The 21,352-nt window shown below is 43.9% G+C and overlaps 1 protein-coding gene across 1 annotated transcript in view; it reads right to left on the bottom strand.

The window, feature by feature from the left end:
- TEAD1 (TEA domain transcription factor 1) overlaps positions 1 to 17,240 on the bottom strand; it is a gene marked incomplete at its 5' end in the record, with an annotated part of 260,557 nt that extends 243,317 nt beyond the window's left edge. Inside the window, 2 exons of the mRNA XM_082660096.1 lie at positions 16,715 to 17,102; positions 17,197 to 17,240. Coding sequence (XP_082516222.1) covers positions 16,715 to 17,102; positions 17,197 to 17,240 — 432 coding nt within the window. The remainder of the gene's footprint in view (positions 1 to 16,714; positions 17,103 to 17,196) is intronic.
- Between the last annotated feature and the right edge of the window lie 4,112 nt (positions 17,241 to 21,352).

Here is a 21,352-nt window from a genome sequence, read left to right as displayed (position 1 = left end):
CGGAGGCTGTGCTCCGCAGCGGGAGAGGCCGCAGCAATGAGAGGCCCGCGTACCGCCAAAAAAAAAAAAAAATCCGACAATTTTAAATCCACGATTGCGTAATAATATTCAAACAAACAAAAGAAACCACATACCTGCCTTTTCTGTACAACTATATGCCAGGTTAACCAAACAATTGATGATAGAAAGTTTCTATGAGTATTTTGGCTAATAAATGAAGTAAGAATGAGAGGACTGGAATATGACCAGTTTACGAAGCCCATATGAAACAACAGATACAGGCAGAGATCATAAATCAGTGGCTAACACACAAAGAAAGAGACAACTGGACATCACGTGCCTCCTGGTGGATTGCTAGTTATGGAATATTCCTGCCTTAAAAAACAAAAAACATTAAACCTCAAACAGACCAAGCTTCTAGGTCTAAATTCCAATTTATAGGAGATACAGAGGATAGTGGAGCAGGATAAACAGCACTAAGAGAATGCAACTGCAAAATCCAGAATGAGCGAGAAACTCGACAAGGGAAACAGGCTTTTATAAACACATCACCCGCGAGGGGGAATAAAGGAGGGAAGAGATCTTCAAAGAGTTTTAAGAAACAGAACAACCAAAGATAACCTTTGATCTTGTTTGGACCCTAATTTAAACAACTATGGAAACCAACTATGGAAAAACAGTGATGAGACAATCAAGGAAAACTAAAGAGCCACTAGCTATTTTACATTAAGGAATTATTATTAAAATATTGGCGTGATGATATTACAGTTGGTGTTTTTTAAAAAGAGTTATATTTTTAAAATACATACTAAACCTTTACAGATAAAATGGTATGGCATCTGGGACTGTTTCAAAATAATCTAGTGGAAAAGGAACCCGGGATTTAGAAGAAACAAGAATGGCCACGGGGTGATGACTGTTGCTAAGTCATGATGGTCCAGGGACGTTCACTGCCCTCTACTATACTGAACTTTTCATAATAAAAATTTTAAAAATCTAAAATAAATAAAAATAAGGCACTGCTCCTGTCCCCCTCCTTCAAAAAGACAGAAAGATGCTAAGAGAGAAGAGATACTTGGCACTCTAAGTCATGGCTACTTAGAGTAGCCGTAATTATAATCAGCAGATAACGTTAATGAGACACTCTGCCAGGCACCGTGCTAACCCTCACTATAACCCATGAGAAAGGCACTACTATGTCCATTTTACAGGTGAGAAACTGGGGTTCAAACAAAATAAAGAGGTTGCCCAAGGTCAAACAGGTAAGTGGAAGAAATGTATGTAATTCCACAAATTCAAAAATGTAATGAGAATCAGGATGAGTTATGTCTTTGCAAAATAGTTACCGGAAGTGCCGGTAACTCCCTCAGTCAAGAGATCCGACGCTTTCCAATGTGAAAAACAGCAGAATCAGGAAGTGGTGCTTTGCTGATGACGATTTTTGGTGAAACCCAGGAAACTGAAGGGGCAGTCTCTTTAAGATCTCAAAGTGATAAAAGCAGAGGAGAAAGGGTGAAAAAAGTGGACGGCACATGTGTGTGTCTGTGTGTGTGTGAAAATATGAAAGCAAAAGGGAAATTGTCTGAAGAGAGAATAACAACAGAGCAGGAAATCCAGCAAGAAGGGAAGCTGGAAAAAAGCTTAAAACTAAACCCAAAGGAGAAAGATGGAAAAGCAAATAAATGAGCTCCTGTCAGACTGGTCCATTCTGGTTAGGACAAAACCCTCAGGATCTTGGACAGAGAACTGGAGGACAGAGGAAGCAGGAGACTTCAGAATGGGTTGGGGCAACCAGTGGAGAAGCTCACTGTGGGCCATTCGCCATACTCCATCATATTTTACTTATTCTTTTTATTTTCATTTTTCAGATAAGGAGACAGAGGCCCAGAGAGACTAAATAATTTTCCCCAAGACCTCTCAGCCAATAAGCAGAACTGGGACTGGAACCTGGGTCTGACTTCAAAGCCATGCTTTTATATTTGCTTAATATATATAGCACTAGAGAGATCTACACAACGTTAGGGCAACACCAAAATGGCCAACAGCAGAGGTACCCAAAAGGCACTGGGAAATATATGACAACTCTAAGAAGAGGGCAAACCAGTACAGGGAAGGAGGGGAAGACAGGAGCACAAGTCCTAGAAACTGGCCATCAGTGCCCCAGCCCCTTTTGGCCCAGAATCAGCAGAATTAGGTGAACAAGAGTAAGACAGTATCAACTATTCCACAACCTTCCACTAAAAACCAACCATGACATCAAAGATGGGTAGCAACCCCATTAGCAATCCCATTTCAAAGTCCCTGCTGTCTATTTCAGAGACCTGATTATTAAGGGCTCTGAAGAAAGCAGTTAACTCCCTTTTCCCTTCTGCTCCTGCCACTGTCCATCACACATCACTGCCTAAAACATATTTCCAGCTGTTCACCTGGGTGGGGAGGGGAGAAATTCACCCCATCTCCCTAGTTCCCAAGTACTCCCAAAGGTCATCTACCTAAAAACCCTACCCCCAACATGAAGGCATTTCCATATCCAGGCCTTCCGGGTGGTAGAGGGGGCTAACTTACTCTGCCTGCAGGCCAACAAGAGCACATTCCAAAGGAAAACCAGATAAACTGGCAGGTCCAGTTCCAGGCTTCCAAACCAGATCAGCTTCTTGCCAGAGCCCCCAACACAGCTATAGAGCAGTTTAGATCAACCCAGCCACCAGATAGCCTCTCATTTTCATATAACCAGTCTGAGAGGTGAGGTGTTCTGGGTCCCCACAGTCTTTGAAGACTGACACCAAAGTGGGGAGGTGAATCTTGCCCCCTCACAAGAAGATGAATGACTAGGGTGGGGCAGGAAAGGCTTGAGTGGGTCACACCTAACATCTTAGGACCTTAGCCCCAGGTTTGTTTTGAAAACAGAGTAAAATGGGCCACCAAGAACACAAAACAAAATAAAGTATTAAGTAGTCTGCCTTTTCTGCACAAATACACCAAAAGAGGGGAAGTCTACCTTTGTTTCAATGTCACAATCTAAACACCATTCAAATGCCACAGGTGACTTAATAGGCAGTCTTTTTCAGCCTGGCAGCCGTGAAGTCACACAGATCTAGGAACTGGCTTCAAATTTTGGTCCCCATTGCACTGGCTGTGTGACCTTGGGCAGGTTACTAAACCTCTCTGAGATTCACTTTCTTCAACCACAAATAAAGCTCTCAGGTTTAAATTAAGGTAATGCTGAAGAATGGGCTTAAGACAGAACCTGGCCTGTCAGCCTTCCTTTCTTATCCAAATTCTCCCAGGGTGGCCTGGGAATTAGCACAACTGAGAGAAGAGGTATGGAATAGACTCAGCAGTACTGCTCCTCCTCCATAAAAGGGAAGGGAGTGTGGGGTTGTGGACAGGATGACTCAGATAACAACACTGCTCCAGGATCTTTTGGCCTAAGGCTCTCACATTTTATCTCTTTAATCTAAAGCTAGGCTCAAAAGCAGGCTGGATCATCTTACCAGAAAGGGAAAGCAAAGATTTTCAAGTGACTTGCCCAAGGTCACAGGGAGAGCCAAGACCAAGGACTATCCAACCCACACAGCTGGAAGTGGAGGGACCAAGACCCCAGCCCTGGGAAGACCCTCAAATGCCTTCTCCCAGTGGACCACCCCAACAAGGAAATAGTTCTCCCAATTCTCAACAGCAAAGGCCAGAAGCCATTCTTTCAAACTGAACACCTGCCCAAGTTACTGCCTAGAGCACATGATAAAATAACTAAATGAATAGTGTTGTTAAGAGAACCACCTGGAATTGAGCAGTGTCATTACAATTATTTTTGGTTTTAGGCAAAGTACTAAAATTTCTTAAATTTCTAAGATTCCACTCCATTTTCCCTCTGTATCCACAGGTTCCAAATCCACATTCAACCAACCTCGAATCGAAACTATCTGAGAAAAAAAAAATTTTCCAGGAAATTCAAAAAAACCAAAACGTGAATATGCCACAAGCTGGTAACTATTTACATTTAGTATTTACACCGTATTTACAACTATTCACGTGGCATTTACATTGTATTAGGTATTATAAGTAATCTATACAGATAATTTAAAGTATACTGGAGGATGTATGTAAGTTACATACAAATACTACACCGTTTTACATAAGGGACTTGAGCATCCGAGGATTTGGGTATCTGCAGAGGTCCTGGAACCAATCCCCTGTGGATACTGGGTCCGGGTCCAATGTATTTCGGCACATCATAGGACATCATTACAGTCTCCCAAACAACAAAGATAAGCAAGTTTGAAACTAAGAATGTCAAGAGAGCCAAAACTACAGGTTTTAAAATCTGTAATCTGAAATCCCCAGATTTCACACAGTACAAAGCTTTCAGAATTCCACTGGGAAAAACTTCTAAATTGAACTTTGCAAGTCCGAAAGGAAATGAACCAGTGCTGAATCATTCCCATGAATGATGAGACACTTTTTTTAATTCGTTATGAATTGATCCACAGGATAGCAGAGGGTTTGAAACAATTTGGTTGAAACTAGCGCAGGTTTATAGGAAAAGTTGTTCTCTGAAACTCCCCTCTATTGAAGCTCAGAAACAGCCTTGGATGCTGCAAGAATAACACTGTTATGAGCTCAATATCAGGGTACCTCAAAAGTCCCCTGCTTGAGGTTTTTCTCTCTATTCTGCTTAATTAAAGAGTCAGCCAGTTTCCTCAACAGTTCCTATTCGTAGGATGACCATATCACTTATCTTCCAAACTGGGACATTTTGACAGTAAAAGAGGGCGCGATTAAGGGCTGCGCCACAAGCAGCCCAAACCAGGACTGCACCAGGCCAGAAGTTACACAGCCACAAGGAATGGTAGAGAACAATCCTTTAGAAATACAAGTGGATAAAAACTACCACAAACAGTTATTATGAGGAAGACAGTGTGCATCTGGCAGGAGGACCCAGCAATAAATTAAAAGTTAAAATTAAGAAAAAAATGGGCAGGGGGGAGGGAGACGCCAGAGGGAGGACATATGGGGATATATGTATATGTACAGCTGATTCACTCTGTTATACAGCAGAAACTAACATACCATTGTGAAGCAATTATACTCCAATAGCGATGTTTTACAAAAAGAAAAAAGAAGAAAATGGGCAGAGTAGAACCTGAAACTCGAGGTATAAATTAACCTATGCTGGGTTCAACTTTTCCCCATCTTAAATCAACTTAAATCAGATTCGATACTTAACTTGTGGCCTCACGTGCCTTCCAGGTCTCCCTCCCTCGTGATCTCCTAGTTTATTTATCTTTTATGATTTAGTTCACAGGCTGTTTAAAGTGTAAGCCATACGGGCGGTTAACATAGTCAACGTTTATCATTAAGGAGCAAGTCATCCCACATTACTGAAGTTATTCTTTCTTAAGTAAAAACACCTTCCACTGTAGATACTTCTAATGGATACCTTTAGGCTCCGCACTAAAACCAGTAAACTAGCAGAGATGTAAACCCTTATTATTAGGTCATTGCTCTGAATATCAATCTTAAATCACTTGACCAGCAAAACAAATGTACCACCGTGTGAGGAGTGCTGGGAGTACCGTGCTTCATCTTTTTCTATGAGATATAATTCACATACCCTTTTAAAAGTATAATTCAGTGACTTTTAGTAGATTCACAGGTTGTAAACCATTTTTTTTAATCTACCTTTCTCCCCTCTTCAACTATCAGTCTGCCTGCCTCTAAAAGCCTTTATTTCCCAACTAGTCTACTCATCTCTCTTAACAATTTTTAACCTCAATTTTTAATTTAAACTAGGAAACCAGATTAACACACAGTTCTATATACCCCGGTTAAGAAGACATGAGCAAAAATGCAGGTGGTCCTCAGCCTAGGCTCACACAAAGCAGTCTTAACTGCTCAAACCAGTCACTGGGAGTGGACACACCCTGAAGTGTACCTGGGTGTCAAGCGGAGCATGACCAGCCTAGGGCCTCTGGCTTTGAAAACACAGGTTTCTACCCACCAGCATCCAGAAAGGATTCAGCTCATCTGCCCAGGAAGTACCTCAGCACTAACCCAACTTAGACACTCACCTGGGACTAACAAACATTCTCTTAAAATATGCAAATATACTGGCAGAGGGAATGGTCTGCCATTCACACATGAGTGTGAATTATTATTTGAATTATATTTAAGGCCCAGAGAAAGGAATCTGATGAGAGGGGCAGAGATTTAACTCCAGAGCTTGGAGTACTTGGAGGAATAGGATAAGTCTTAACAGCAGTCACACCTGCAGCTCTAGCCTACTGAGCTAGCTCTTATCTACATATTATCACAGCCCTTCAAGGTGGTTAACACACCAGCCCATTTTCCAGATGAGGAAACTGAGGGCACAGAGAAGTTAAGCAGTCTGCCTCTAAACAGGTTAAGAGGTGCGATTAGGCCAGCAAAGGTATGGGGAGGTACCTCTCTGCCTCTTGTTCTCTCACACCCAGAGTTGATGCCCTCAGAACTCCAGCAGGGATTCCTCAATAATGGCTTTACCAACAGGTCCAGGGCCTTGAGCATAGCTTCTCTATGAAAAGATGAGTTCCATACAAACACCTTGGAAAAGAACTTTCAGAACCCAATCCCAAAGTTGGGAGAGTGGCTTCCAAGCAAGAACCTAAGGAAGACATTTCCTTTCGAGTGGATATAGGTGCACCATGCTACCCATCTTTGGAAGCACTCCCATTTAACTGGTATTACCATTTGGCAAGGAATGACCTCAGATATTGCGTATTTACTGATGGATTTCCTCTACTTTATGAATCGGGGAAGTGTGGTTCAAAGAGATAAATGGTCTAGGACTTTATGGGATGCCTCACCTCTCCTGGATTTCAATCATTCGCCCGAGACCATAAGTCTGGCTCTTCTTAGCAACTGCTTCAGCCTCGGGTGCTCTTCGGGAGTCAACGTCCAGGCTGACCTGGCAGGAACTCCAGGGAGACCTGGTGTACAAGACAGCACATGAAGCTGCTGTTGGCTGAGCATGTATTATGTGCCGGGCACACAGGAGGCATTCTATTAAAATGTACAGATGGGGACACGGAGGCTCAGAGCTCAGAGAGGAAGTAATTTGTCCAAGGGTACAGAACAAGTGTGGCTGCACCAAGAGTCGCACTGAGGTGTGTCCGACTCCAAACCTGTGCTTTTAAACCTATGTTATTATCCTGCCTTTTTCCAAACCAGAATCAGGAAGCTTCCAGCTCCCCACAACCAGACCCCTCCCTCCCTTTTGCTTCTTTCATTAACTGTTCATAGCCAAGTTTTAGATCTATACTGGCTCACGACTGGCGATGAAACTTCTTTTTTAGTATTTTAGGGTTGAGTTCATTACTCTGGAGAGTATTTAGGGGGTGGGGGAGATGTTTGTTTGTTTATTTAACAACTTAGTCCCACTCTAATCCCAAAACGGCATCTGGCCAAAAAAATTTAAAAAAAAAAACGCTTTCCCTTCAAGGCCCAATTCCAACATCACTTCCTCTACAAAGGTTTCTTTAGTCTCCACCACTGGGAAACACAACTCTTTGGATATATCATGAGCACTCACCCCACTGGATTTTTTCCCCCCTTTATTCTGATATTACCTAAGAAAATGTATGTTCCTGAAAACTACAAATGTGTAAAAATGAAAGCCCCTCCCCTTCCCAATCCACTCCCTCAAAGCAACCCATCAATGATGTATAATCTCCCAGATCCTTTTGGAAAGAGATGCAAACATATTTCATCAACATTTCATCAACTCTAAGACACCAGTGATTGTTAAATGCAGTATGACTTTATTTCTAAGAAATACTGTTGCAAAACACGTTGCCAGAGCACAGCCTTATCACTTAGAAACTGTATTTTATAAATATTGAAACTTTATCATATGTCAATCTTATGCAGATATAAAAAGGAAACTATATAAGCAAACAAAAGTGGGTAAGATATACTAAAACAACTTCTCAGAGAGATCAACATCCATGCTTTTCCACACAGTACTGCCCTCTGTGTCAATGAGAGCACTGGCGACATCAAATACATTCTTAGGAATGCTTAGCGACTGACGCTGGAATTTTCTTCCTCTCCACTGCATTTGTTCTGCAGGCTGTGATGAGTGTACGCAACCACATCATGGGTCATGACCACCACCTGGCCAGCCATGATTGCAGGACACATCCTAATTTCGAAATGTTCAAATATGGGGGAAGAAAACTGCACCTTGGAACTCATGAAATATGAAAAACACAGCTTCCCCACTGGATTGTGATGATCTCTTTAATCTCTTCACATGCCTGTTTCCCTTGCTAAATTGGAAACTCTGCAGGGGTGTTTTACTGATGGCCATTCATTGACCACCTTGGCTGATCACCAAATCCCTGGCACACAGTAACCCCTGAAAATGTTTCAATGTAACAGTTCTAGGCAAAACTGGGAGCCCCTAGATTTCAAAGTGCCTAAGGTGGAAGGAAGAGAGAAGAAAGGAAAGAATAAAAAGCCGAGCAGGTTTATCAGCAGCAAAACCATGCTCATCTCTGGGATGTTGTCACGATCACCCTTCCTATGCCCTCACTCTGCAATATCAAGGTGTACCACGTGAGACCCTCTATGAACATCCCCACTACTCAAAAATGAAAACTACCTCTGCAAACAGCCAGGCAAGAATTAGTCCTCAAACTCCTTGCCAGGGAGCCTGAGGCTCACCTCTATAATCACATCTGGAAACAACTGCTACCTTCCCAAGGGATAACAGATGTGTGCTGAGCACGGAGAAGGCGGTTCTGCTCATTGTGTTGCTTCTCCTGCGCATTTTTGTGTAGCCATATCTTTAAAACCAACCAAAAAGATCTTAGTGAATTCCATGAACAGTCAGTATATGCTCCTAGGTACATCACCTCACAGATACAGGAAAAATCTAGAGTTAGGAGGCAAATTTAGCCTGATTCCATCTGAGGATAAAAGTTAGAATACCTAGAGTAATAATTCCCAATCAGAGGTGGACACCACTCTGGGGTCTCTTAGAAATACAGAAACACTACACCTATCCCAGCCCTAAGGCTCCAGGGCTGATGCCCAGTCTGTGGAAAGCTCCATGGAGGCTGTGATGCACACGCTCAGGCGGGAATCACTGGTGAGGCAGAGACTCTCTAGGACAGGCGTGCAAAGAGGCTGCCCTGGGTTTGCGTCAGAACTATCCTGCATTAGCCATGTAAACAGATCTGTGTAGCAAGAATTAGAAACCCCAAATTCAAAAGGCGGGAGGCCTGGAAAGGAGACTGAGAATGTGCAGAGAGGCTGGGTGGGGAAAGGGACAGACAGTCTTACCCTGGCTTCCCCAGTGCCTGGCACACATCAGGGACACAAATGTTTGCTGAATGAGATTCATATGGCTGATAAGCACCTGGGCATGCACATGATGAAATTTCCACTAATCCACCTACTATGTGCAGAATCCCTGAAATGGCCCCAGCAACTCAAGGCAGGAGTCCCCCAGTCGATTCACCAGTGGCAGAGATTTTAGTTTTGCTTCAGCTTCACTGAACATCTGAGTAGAGATGTTCTAGGAGCATTTCCCTCTCTAAGAATTCCTAGTCATAAAGGAAGCTGCTTTTTGCCTCCGAATCACAGATAATACTTCCTCTGATTTTCAGTTACATAGATATTAATCATTTTTGCACTTGATGAAAGGTGGAAAAAAATTAGGGAGGTATTTTTAATGCACAACAAAACTAGAAACATTTTGTCAAAATAAGAACCATATTGGTCTTATCCTCCCAGTATTTAGAACAAAAGCAAATTTTGAATTATGGGAATTTCTTGGCTCTGCCAGTATGAAACGCTATTAAATAGCTTGTTTTCTGCTTTTCTGTCAATGGAAATACCTGATGAGGTCTTCTAAGCATTCCAGATTTCAAGACGGGGTTGAAGGTTCCCTCAGCTGATATAGCTCTTTCTAACTCTTACCAACCACCATTGTCTCCCAAAAGCTTTGAAATGAAAAGGAGAAAGGGCTGAAAGAGATTCCACCAAAGGAAGCATCGGCTCCCAGAGGTTTCAATGGTTTCGGAATCAGCCCCCAAGATAGCCCCAGCCACAGTGATGGGTGATCTGAAAATGAAGCATATCAAAATGCTATTGATGAGCTAAATTACCAGACAGCTTATCTGAGGCCCACATCCGCCATATGGTGCCCCAACTTCTGCCGCCTGTTGCTGCCACAACAATAGGCACGCCTACCCAGAAAGCACCATTGGACAGAAACCCAGCAGCAGCAGCATGTGGGGTGGCTACTATGTTTACATTTTATTTTGTGCTATTAGCTGTGAGCCTCCCCCTATCCCAGGAGTGACTTGAAACATACACACATTCAATGTCAAAGACCTGTGTTACCTGCAGGACACATGCGTGCACGCCGCATGTGTGCACGTGTGTGGTATACATCAGGTGAACAGAGAGAAAACCAGATGTCAACTTCAGAAACGGAGCTGTCTGGTTGGGGGGAGGGCGAGCCAGGCCAGCTCCCAGCTAGAGCTGCAAGCAGACAATGCGCTTTTCTCAAAACACTCGGGCAGGCGGGCCTCGGGGAGTGGCTATTTAAAACACTTGGCTCCTTTTATTTCACCACCAGGGAAGTGAATTCGGACTCTCAAGTGCCAGAGCAAATGAAGTCATTTGGTTTCCTCGGGCAGAAGTCTGCATTTTAGCAGAAGTCAGACTGGACGAAAGTCGGAAGGTCCAGCTGAAGATGTTCTTTCTTCCAATTAAAACTGATTCCACAGAGGATTTGGCACCTGGGCTTCACTAACTTTTTCTTTTTTTTTGAAAAGACACTAAGGTCACAGAAAATGTAAAGGACACTGGAATGAATGCTGTCAAAGATGACTCCCTTTACAAAATGCCATTAAGTATGACCACATAAGGATATCACATTCTAAAGTCTTGGGTGGTATAAAAGATTAACAGTGATTTTTGGCAAATGAATTCATAAGATTTCTGCATTTCTTTCTTTCTACTCTCTCAAAACAGGTTCCTATCTTTGCAGAGATTATATCATTGATGGTAACAGAATATCTATTTAGTTTACTATCAGGGAAAAGACACTGGTTTTCAAAGAGAACTCAACAACACATAGCATCTGGTTATGAAAAAAAGCACAAGATGCAGGTTTGGATACAGTACAAAGCAAAAAAAAAAAAAAGCCTCTATCCTAATATTCAGATCTAATTAACTATTACAGAAAGCCACTCATTTCATCCCCCCAATTAACCACACCTAAGCAGACAACATTCTTGGATGAACTTTTCAAATTTTCTTAAACATTCTCAGTTAAAATAAAAAAAAAAAAACCTCCTTTCAAGTTAAATTGAGATTGCACTTGAACTCCATCCAAGAGCAGAGCTGAACTGAATTATGATAATTAGAAAGCTGTGCTTATAAAAAAGCAGCACAGTTCATGCATTTCTTTTAAAAGTTCATGCCAGAGAATATAAGTTCAATATGTTCTCACATAATTAACATTTCCCACCATTAGCAGCAGTTTTTCAGTTTATATGTAAAAACAACAGCACTCGCCATTGTTGTATCTACCCCCACCAATAATGTTTCAGTCACTTTACACGTACATCTAAACCTGTCAGATGCCTCAAAGCAACCAGAACTTCCCAATGGAGACAATGGTGGTGCTTAACTTGTTCATCAATAAACTGGCTTTTTCTTTTAAACCCCTTTTCCAATGCTGGGCTCTGCTCCTCATACTAAAACCATTAATGAAATCCTAGGACACAGCCTTAAAAACTAACGTGAAAAGGGCAGGAAGCATTGCATCAGGATAGTTAAAATACTGGGGGGTTAGCGGCAAAATACAGCCAGGATAGAGCCTTCCTCCCTGGGCCTGCCACAAAAGTAGAAAAGACGGCCTCTTAGGAACTCCCCCCACCCCTTATCCAATCAGAAGAGAGACCAGTGGTTTCACAGTTAGCCAGGCAGGACTCCCAGACTATGGAAAGTATTTTCAGAGAATCCTCCCAACCATGCAAAAAGCCAGTGGACAAAAGGAGAACTTAAGAGCTGAAAGCGACCCACCCAGTAAGAAACACTCCTGAAAACCCATTTGCTTTGACTAAAATAAATACACATTTCAAAATTCTCTTATGCTGCACCACTACAAAGCCCGAATGTATCTGAAGAAATGGTTGGATTTCCACTCTGAGTTCAAACAAGGGAGAGTGTCGAGGAAGCTTATGATGACAATCTTACACATTGAAAACTCTCAACTGCCCACAGCTTTGAAACAAATTATAAAAACCCATGCAGAAACACTCCAAATGGGCTTCTCTGGTGGCACAGAGGTTAAGAATCCACGGGACAATGCAGGGGACACGGGTTCAAGCCCTCGTCCAGGAAGATCCCACATGCCGTGGAGCAACTAAGCCCGTGTGCCAAAACTACTGAGCCTGCGCTCTAGAGCCAATGAGCCGCAACTACTGAGCCCACGTGTGGCAACTACTGAGCCCGCGCACCTGGAGCCCGTGCTCCACAACAAGAGAAGCCACTGCAATGAGAAGCCCGCGCACCGCAACGGAGAGTAGCCCTGCTCCCCGCAACTAGAGAAAGCCCGCGCGCAGCAACAAAAACCCAACACAGCCAAAAAATAAATAAAAATTTTAAAAAAAAACAAGAAAAAAACACTCCAAGTATTTAGATCCAAATATTCTAGCATTCCACAAACCACCCCAGAAGAGGAAAGGCCCCAAACTTCCCTGATTTCAGAAGTATTCAGTAATTGCGATACAAGGGGGTTGAAATTAGTACTTGTCAAAAATACTAAATACTGAAACATTAAGTGCTTAGGATGGACCTGAATTACTTGATTTTATCACCTTCGTGAACAAGAAAATAAAATATATCACTGATACTGTTCAAACCTGACTTGGGATCTAACTTAAACACCACAGTGTAATCTGTGGCTTCTACAGATAAAATAAGAAAAAGCGCCGCGCAGCTGTAAGAGATTACTCCAGTCATCGGTCAGTCCCCAATAGCCCAGCAGCACAGCCTGAGTCTGTCAAAGCTTACAATATACTTTTCTTGCCGAGTTCAGAAGTAGGCCATTAGCACTCTGCAGTTCCAGTCTCTGAACTCGAAAGAGGAAGCTGTAATGCCCGCATTTATCAACAAAAAGGTGGGCTCTGATTTCCTTGCAATTCTACAGAGAAAGCTGGACACTTGCTCGGGCCAGTATTCTTCAGTCTTTGGAAAAAAACCAAAAAGTTTTATCACTAAACAGATCCAACTTCTAAGCACAGCTTTCAATCCACAATATTTTTCTCTCCTTTCGCAATCTCTTTATTGGAAACAAGATAAAATGCCTAAAATACAAGCTTAAAAGTGTTATCTACCTACTGTCTGTATGTGAGCACGGTCATTTTACATACATGGGATCATACACACAGTTATTTGCACCAACCTTTGGAGTGATAAGACACTACAATTATCATTTGCAGGCAGTATAATTATGCTCACAATTAACACATAATAACACAAGAGATTAGAGAGACGAGTAACCCCACAGATGCACAAACTCTTGTCCCACCGCCATGTATGACAGGTCAATCCATTTCAGAAGCAAAAACCTTAAAATATTGTTAACGGCACAGCTCATTCCTCCAAAGGCCTATCTAACATTTGGGATCTACATTCTCGAACTGTCGAACTGTCACATTTTTCTACTGAAAATGTGACAACAAATATGATCTAGATCCCCATATCAATACAAGTATATTCCACCAAATTTTCGCATTAAGAAATACCCTCTTATACTTGCTGTCCTGTATCGTCAGAGCCAACAAAATTCAAAATTGTTCATAAATGACTGAAACTCAAGCAGCAAAAAACCCGAACATTTTTTTCCTTATGACTTGTCCTTTTTCCAAAAAAAAAAGTGGGGGTACCAGTGTCCAAAGTTGAGTATGTGAATATAGAATTCTTTCTATATAAAGCAAAAGAGGGGGAGGGGCAGAGAAGAAGAAAGGAGGAAGCTGACTTTCCCCAGGCTGCCCCCCAACCCCCTACCACCAGCAGCCCTTACATATAATTGATTTGCTGCTGGGGCCTAGGCACACACAGCACCACAATGCCAGGAAGCACCTCTTGGTGAGAAATTCAGTTCAGTCTGGCTCAAACTAAGTTAGCGTGTCCTCCTTCTTTAAATTAAATTTCATTAAGTATATGCCACGGTGAGTCCTGGTTTATGTTTTGGGAAAAGAAGAAGAAAAAAATCCCCCAATAATCTCTCTCAGGCATGTTTCCTGGATGGAGTTCTATTTGTTACTTTATAAAACATCACACAGAGGAGAAATCTACACAAAAATTCTTTCCTTTAATAGTTTTTTACTCTTACTGTCAAGGCAAAGTGTCACACTGGTTTTATTTCAAACTTGTAAAAAGAGAGAGAGAGAGAAAGAAAAGAGAGAAAGAAAGAAAGAAAGAGAGAAGGAAGGAAGGGAGGAAGGAAAGGTAGCTGATATTCTCCTAAAACTGCAAATCAAATAATACTTAATCATTAACGTAAAAATAAAATGGTCTACATGGGCATTTTTATACCATCGGCAAGAACCAGTAATGGATGCAGCTTATCAGCTCATTCTTTTACATCAACAACAAATAAAAGAATTGTAAACTGTTTAAAATCTGAAACCTGAGAGTCCAACACAGAATTGCACATAGAAAGAAATACTAAACAAAAATATCTGTGACCATTTATGGGAATAGTGAGATTAGAAAAATAAGCCTTTCCCCTAAAAAACAATCAACAATTCAAAACCTCACTGTTGACAAAGGTTCAACTAATCCATTTGTCTTTCCTGAGTCACTTTGTAATTGATTCTACTATTTCCATCTAAAAAGGAAAGATTCTTACCAAAGTTGGATCTAAGTCTGGCCCTTACAAGCATTCAGATGTACTTGGGGCTCAAAGATCCTGCTATTTACAGAAAGGCACAAATCCAATAGTGAAAGGATGAAGCACTTGGCACAGCCTGAGGTCTGTTCCCCAAACCACCTCACAGTACCCTGGCAGACAAGCCCCCATGCATAAAACACCAGCCAAAATTCACTGCAAGCTTTAGAGAACAGAGCTCACTCCCTGCTCGGACAACGCAGCGGGATCACTTCTTCCTGAAGGGATCTGTCTATTCAGGTAACGACCTGCAGGCACCCAGCACACCCCAAGCATCAGACCACCTAAACTTCCAGAAACAATCAAGGCAAAGGGTAGGGAGGAAGAAACACGTGGTTGTCCAGAACTGACAGTGTTCTACTCATTTGCAATATCTGTAGCATTTTTAATACATATATTTTTTAAACTATAATATTTTGAAATCTGATAGGTTTTGCAGACCTTTCTGTGCCAGGACCTGGGCTTCCTCCAAAGCACTGTTTTTAAAACACGGCCTTTTTACATTACCCGCTCCTGGAACATCATCTGTCTCTAAGTTTCCAGTGCTTACTGAGGTCAATTTTCATTTCTGCAAATCACAGGCAGCCACTTGCTTCTGAGAAGTTAACAAGCCTCCTGAGAAATGCTGGTGGCTGGTATTTCATTGTTTCATAAATATTTTTATACAGTGACATTCAACTTTAAATAAATCTTTAAAAAGACAATTAAAAAGCGAAGAAAATTATGATCTGGATTTTATTTATTTTCGTGGGAGAAAAAGAAGGGAGGTGTGAGTCCCTCCACTGTTTCCAACTCATTTAAAATGTTGCTTCGGTTTAAAAAAAAATAAAAACACATTAAAAGAAAAAGAAAAAAAGGAAACTCATAGAAGTTGTACTTTCTTTAAAGCGGGCCTCTGGACTTTAGAACAAAACATGTTGCTGCTACGAACAAAGAGCAGAAATGCACCCTGATTTTCTCCCCTCCTGGGGATCATTTCTCTTCCAATAAACAAACGAATCCCCCAGTATTTCCTACCGAAGGGAAGTTTTCCAGGGAGAGTCTCCTCCAGGGTTTGGTGGTAACTGCGACTCAGTCTTTTTTGGACACAATGTTTCTGCTGACTCCTGAAAATTTTCCACTTGAATGTGCAATGAAGCAGCGGCGGCGGCAGCAACAGTCCTGGAGAAGCGGCAAAGACGACCGTGCCTCCTTTCATCTTTGAGAAGAAGGAGCGAAACCCCGCCAGCAGCACAAGTCGGCGCAGCCCCCAGGCCGGCCTCGGGGGGCCCAGGCGCCTGGGGCGGCTGGGGAGGCGCGGTGGGGGGATCGGGCCGGCTTCGGGCTCCCTGGAGGCGCCGTCGGCTCTCCCAGCCCGCGCTCGCTCTAACTTCTGACTTCCCCGAGAAAAACGTGGAAACTGCCCGAGGGTGTGTGCGTGTGCGCGCTGGCAGGCAGACGGGCGCGAGAGGGGGGCGCGGGGGGCGCGGCCGGCCTGGCGCCTCCAGGGCCGCCTGTTGCCGCGCGGGCTCCGCAGCGCGCGGCCCAACTTGGCGTCCCGGCAACTCCCGCGGCGGCGCCCGGCCGCTCACCTTGAAGGGGCGCGGGGAGGCGGGCGCAGGGGCCCGGCCCCGGCCCTCCGCGTGCCCACCCGCCCGCCGCACACAAAGCAGAGTCCGGAGAGAGAGAGCGGCCCGTGCCGTACGCCACGGGCGCCCAGCCCCCGGCGCCCCGCGCGCCCCCCGCACCCAGCATCAGCCCCGCGCGCCAACTTACCTCGGCGAAGGGAGCTGCCGCAGCGCCCGGCGAGTCCGAGGCAAACTTCGGCGCCGCTTCCCCCGCCTTCAGCTCGGAGCCCGGCTCCCGGTCCCCGGGCTGGGCCACCCCCCCCCCACCTAGCACCGCTCCTGCCCCGGGGCCGGCTGGACGTACTGGGCTGCTGCCCGCGGCTCCGGGCAAAGGTGGACGGGGTGGGGGGGCTTCACTGCATGGCCTGTCCCCGGACGCGGCCGCCCCGAGCCCGGGCCCCGCCGCGCGGACTGGCCCGCAGGGTGGAAGCGAGTCTGCAAAGTGCTTGGTGGGCGCCCGCGGCGGGCGGCGGGGCCGCGGCGGCGGCTGCAGAGGCTCGGCTCGGCTCGGGCGGCGCGGCACGGCGCGAGCGATGCTAAGAATGTTCGGAATGAGGACAGGAATGAAATGAACGCCAGGACCGAACTCGCTCCGGAGGGGTGGGGCCTCGGTGACGTCATGCGGCCTGCCGCCCGGGGCCGGGGGCGGGGCCTGCCGCCGCCGGTGACGTCATGGGATTCGGGGCGGGCCCGGCTCGGCAGCCTAGCCGTTGGGGGCGCGCGGGCTCCCTCAGGAGGGGCGGCGGGGCGGAGTCTCGCGCCCACGGGGGAGCGGGGAGCGCGCGGGAGCCGCCCTGCCCCTTCCCGGCGCGGGCTCCGGGCTTTGTCCCTAGCTGGGCGGGGCGGACCGGGGGGAGGGCGCCTCGGAGGAGCCTACGCAGCGCGAAGAACTCTGGAATCCTGGGTTCCTTCCTTGGGGCGGGCGCCGAGGCCGCAGATGCGCGCGCCGCTCCTGCCCTGCCTCAGTTTCCCTGTCCCGAGACGCGGAAGCTCGGGCGGCCGCTTGGAGCGCTCCTGGACTCGGAGGAAGTCTGCAAGTGTGGGGAAGAGAAGTTTCTCTTCTGGAAATTCACGTAGTTGTTCACAAGCGCGGTGGACGCCTTCCCGGGGCCGGATTCCCAGCCTGCCAAGTCTTCCCCTCTTTTTCAGTTTATAAAAGTTCAGGACTCTCGTTCAAGTCGAAGTCAGCCCTACTGTTGGAAAGGGAAACCTTTAGCATAGCAAAGAAAGGATAATTCCGGAGTTCGTAATAATGCTGCCCTGCTAACACGGTCTCCTCCGAGTCGCTCAAGAAATCGAGTTCACTCATCCCTGCGAGTTGTAATTTTCGAAAGCAATGGGTCAGGTAAAAACCCTAAATTTTTAAATGCTACATCCGGCAATTTCACGTCACTCTTTTTTTTTTGGTGATGGGGGAATAAACTTCATGTACACATAGAATAACTTTTACCCTACCTTTGGAGGTAGTGACGCTGAAGTGACATAGTAGACTCCGTGGGTAAATCAGAAAACAGCTGGGTAAAGCTGACCCACTGTGGCAGAACTGTCTAAAATTTGGGGTAATTGTAACCGGCAGTTTCAGTTAGATCGAAGTAGCAAAGCAATTCCTGTTCTGTTGACTTCTTTTCTTGGGGCACTTCGCTCTCCTTTCCAGTTGGGGCCCCCAGGATACATAATGCCGCCTATTTTGTGTGCCCCCAGGAATCCCCTAAATATGGGTAACTGAGGGAGGCGGAATGTGACTGGAGACAGCACATTTTCTACAAGGCATAATTTTACTAATGCATTTTTAATTGAAATTTTTGTTGAGAGAATAAAATTAAATATTCACATGCAGTTGTAAAAAATAACAATACAGAGAAAACCTTTGTTCATTTTCCCCATTTCTCTCACCAGTGGTAATGTCTTAACTATAATAACACAATTGAGATATTGACATTGATACAATCTACCACATCTTATTCACATTTCCCCAGTCTTGTACTCATTTGTGTGTGCCTGTGTTTCGTTCTATACAATTTTCTCACCTGTGTAGGTATCCACCACCACAGTCAGGTACAGATGCATTTTATCTCTATCTAGTTTGCATGCAATAATGAGGTGATACAATGAGGGTCACAATAATGACTAGCCACCTTAACGCTGGTTTGGGGAAATTTGTTAGGGAAACACAAAATTTGGCATTACAGCTGTACTAGGCGTATCTCTCTCCAAATATCAGTTTCTAAATACACCAGATAGAGTCCGATGACAGTGCCAGACAGTAGGGTTTCTAAATCACTGTTGGTTAGCCCAGTACACCTGGGCACCTTTCAGACACTATTTCCCATCTCACAGCCACATGGCAATACAAGGTCTCCCAATCCTTACTGAATTCAGGAAAAAAATCCTTGGCCTAGGATTCAAAGCTCTTCATGACCAGTATTTTCTCCAACTTCCATCTACAAGCATATTTTTTGAGACTCATCTTAAAAACCTTTTCTTTCAGCAAGACTACTCACGTAGATATTTCCTCCCTAGCACCCTCAAAATTCCTTTCTCCAGACAAAGTACTTGTATTCTGTTAGTTACCAGCATACTGGGGTGCCCCAGATCTGAGCCTCTAGAAAGTGTACTGGGTCTCATTCAGCTATGTGTACGCTGCCAGAGACCTACACATAAATGGGAGTAACTTTCATGGTCTCTCCACACATTCTCAGTCTCCTCAGCTACCCATTGGTCAGTGCAGAGGAGCTAAGGGTTTAGGACCCGGAAGCTGTTCACTCCCAGCATCTGAGGGCAGGAAAAGTAGCTGCCACCTGCTAAGATGGTAGCAACTACCATGTACTGCACTAACACTTAGCCCTTGGCATTTTGCATTTGCCATCTCAGTTCATCCTCATGGCACTTGTACAAGGTAGCAATCGTTAGCTCAGTTTATACAGGTGAAGAACTGAGGTATAGGAAGGTACTATGACTTGCCTACAGTCCCATAGTCAGGGAAGAGCAGAGCCAGGTCCTGAATTTCTTCTGACTTCAGCCCATGTTCAGAACCCCTCTATTGCCCACAAAACAGAAATGGATATATATCAAAACAATAGAATGCCAGGCACTGTTCTAAGTACTTCCTATATATTACCTCATTTAATCCCTACAGTCACCCTATGAGGTAGGTGATTTTATTTATTCTCATTTTATCAGTGAGCAAACTGAGAATCAGGTGAAATAATTTGGTCAAGATCATACTGTTAGAAAGTACAGAGTGAGGATTCAAACCCAGGCATTCCAGCTCCAGATTTCATGCTCTTAACCTTCCACTCAAAGGCCCAAACTCAGTAGTATAAAGAACAAGAAAGATCAGCCATCTGCGGGGGCTGACCTACCCTGAAATGTAACAATTATACATATCACCTATGATAAAGGAAAGTTTGTTACCTTCAAGTTTTACCAAGGAAGAACCTAATTTGTAACATATAAGAGAAACAGTGATCCACTTAATGGTAACAAGTCATGCTGAGGTAGAAACTCTGAGTCCACCTGAAACTAGAAAGGAGAGCCAGTGGGTTAGAATTTACCATAAGGAAGCACTTGGCTCAGGAAGATACTGCTTTGGAAGACAAAGATGTATGATTAATAATAATGATACAGTTTGTCTTGTTTCTAAGAAGTTGATCCCCTTTTCTTATAGGAGTGTAAAAATTGGTACAACCACGTTCGAAAAGTTTGGTAGTAGCTAGTGGAGTGGAAGCTATGCATATTTTGTGAGCCAGAAGTTCTTAGGAATACAGCCAAGAGAAACTCAGGTATGTATGCACCAGGACACATGTACAAGAATGTTCATTGGGGCATTTTTGTAGTAACCCCAAGCAAGAAACAACCCAAATGTTCACTAACAGTAGAAAGGATACCTGAATTTTGATATAATCATACAGTGGAATACTATACAGAGTTGAAAATGAATGAAGTACAGCTACATGCAACAACATGGATAAAGGCTAAAAAATATAATATTGAGTGAAAGCAGCATGAAATAAAAGAATCCATGAAGTATAATTGTGTTCATATAAAGTTCAAAAATAAGCAAAATTTACCAGCATTGTTTAGGGATATATAATTATGTACAAAACTAGAAAGAAGGGGGGAAAAAGCTAGATAGAAGAACATGAAGTAATTACCAATAAATCTGGGGTAGTGGTTATCCCAAATGATAGGATTTTCTGGCAAAGAGGGGAAACCTGGGAGAGGGGGCTTCTGGAGTGCTGGCAATGTTATATTTTTGTCTGGTTACATGGGTGTTTATTATAAGGATTCATTAAGCTATGTATTTGTTTTAAGCATTCTTCTTTACATATCTGTTGTATTTCACAATTTGTTTCAAGTTTTATTGAGAAATAATTGACATACATCACTGTATAAGGCATACAGCATGATGGTTTGATTCACATATATTGTGAAATGATTACCACAGTAGGTTCAGCTAACATCTATCTTCTCATATAGGTACAATAAAAAGAAAAGAAAGAAAAAAGAAAAGGAAAATTTTTTCTCCTTGTGATGAGAACTCATAGGATTTCCTCTCTTAACAACTTTCATTTATATCATAGAGTAGTGTTAGCTATAGTCATCATGTTGTATATTACATCCCTAGTACTTATTTACCTTATAACTGAAAGCTTGTACCATTTGACCGCCTTCCTCCAATTTCCTCCACCTCTGGTAACCACAAGTCTGATCTTTTTCTATGGCTTTTTGCTATTCAGTTTGTTTGTTTAAGATTCTACATATAAGTGAAATCGCATAGTGTTTG

The sequence above is a fragment of the Grampus griseus genome (genome assembly GCF_964374135.1).
Source record: "Grampus griseus genome assembly, chromosome: 8".
In the NCBI taxonomy this organism is placed as follows: Eukaryota; Metazoa; Chordata; class Mammalia; order Artiodactyla; family Delphinidae; genus Grampus; species Grampus griseus.
The sequence above is the reverse complement of the archived record's forward strand: the minus strand, read 5'-3'. Positions and strand labels throughout refer to the sequence as shown.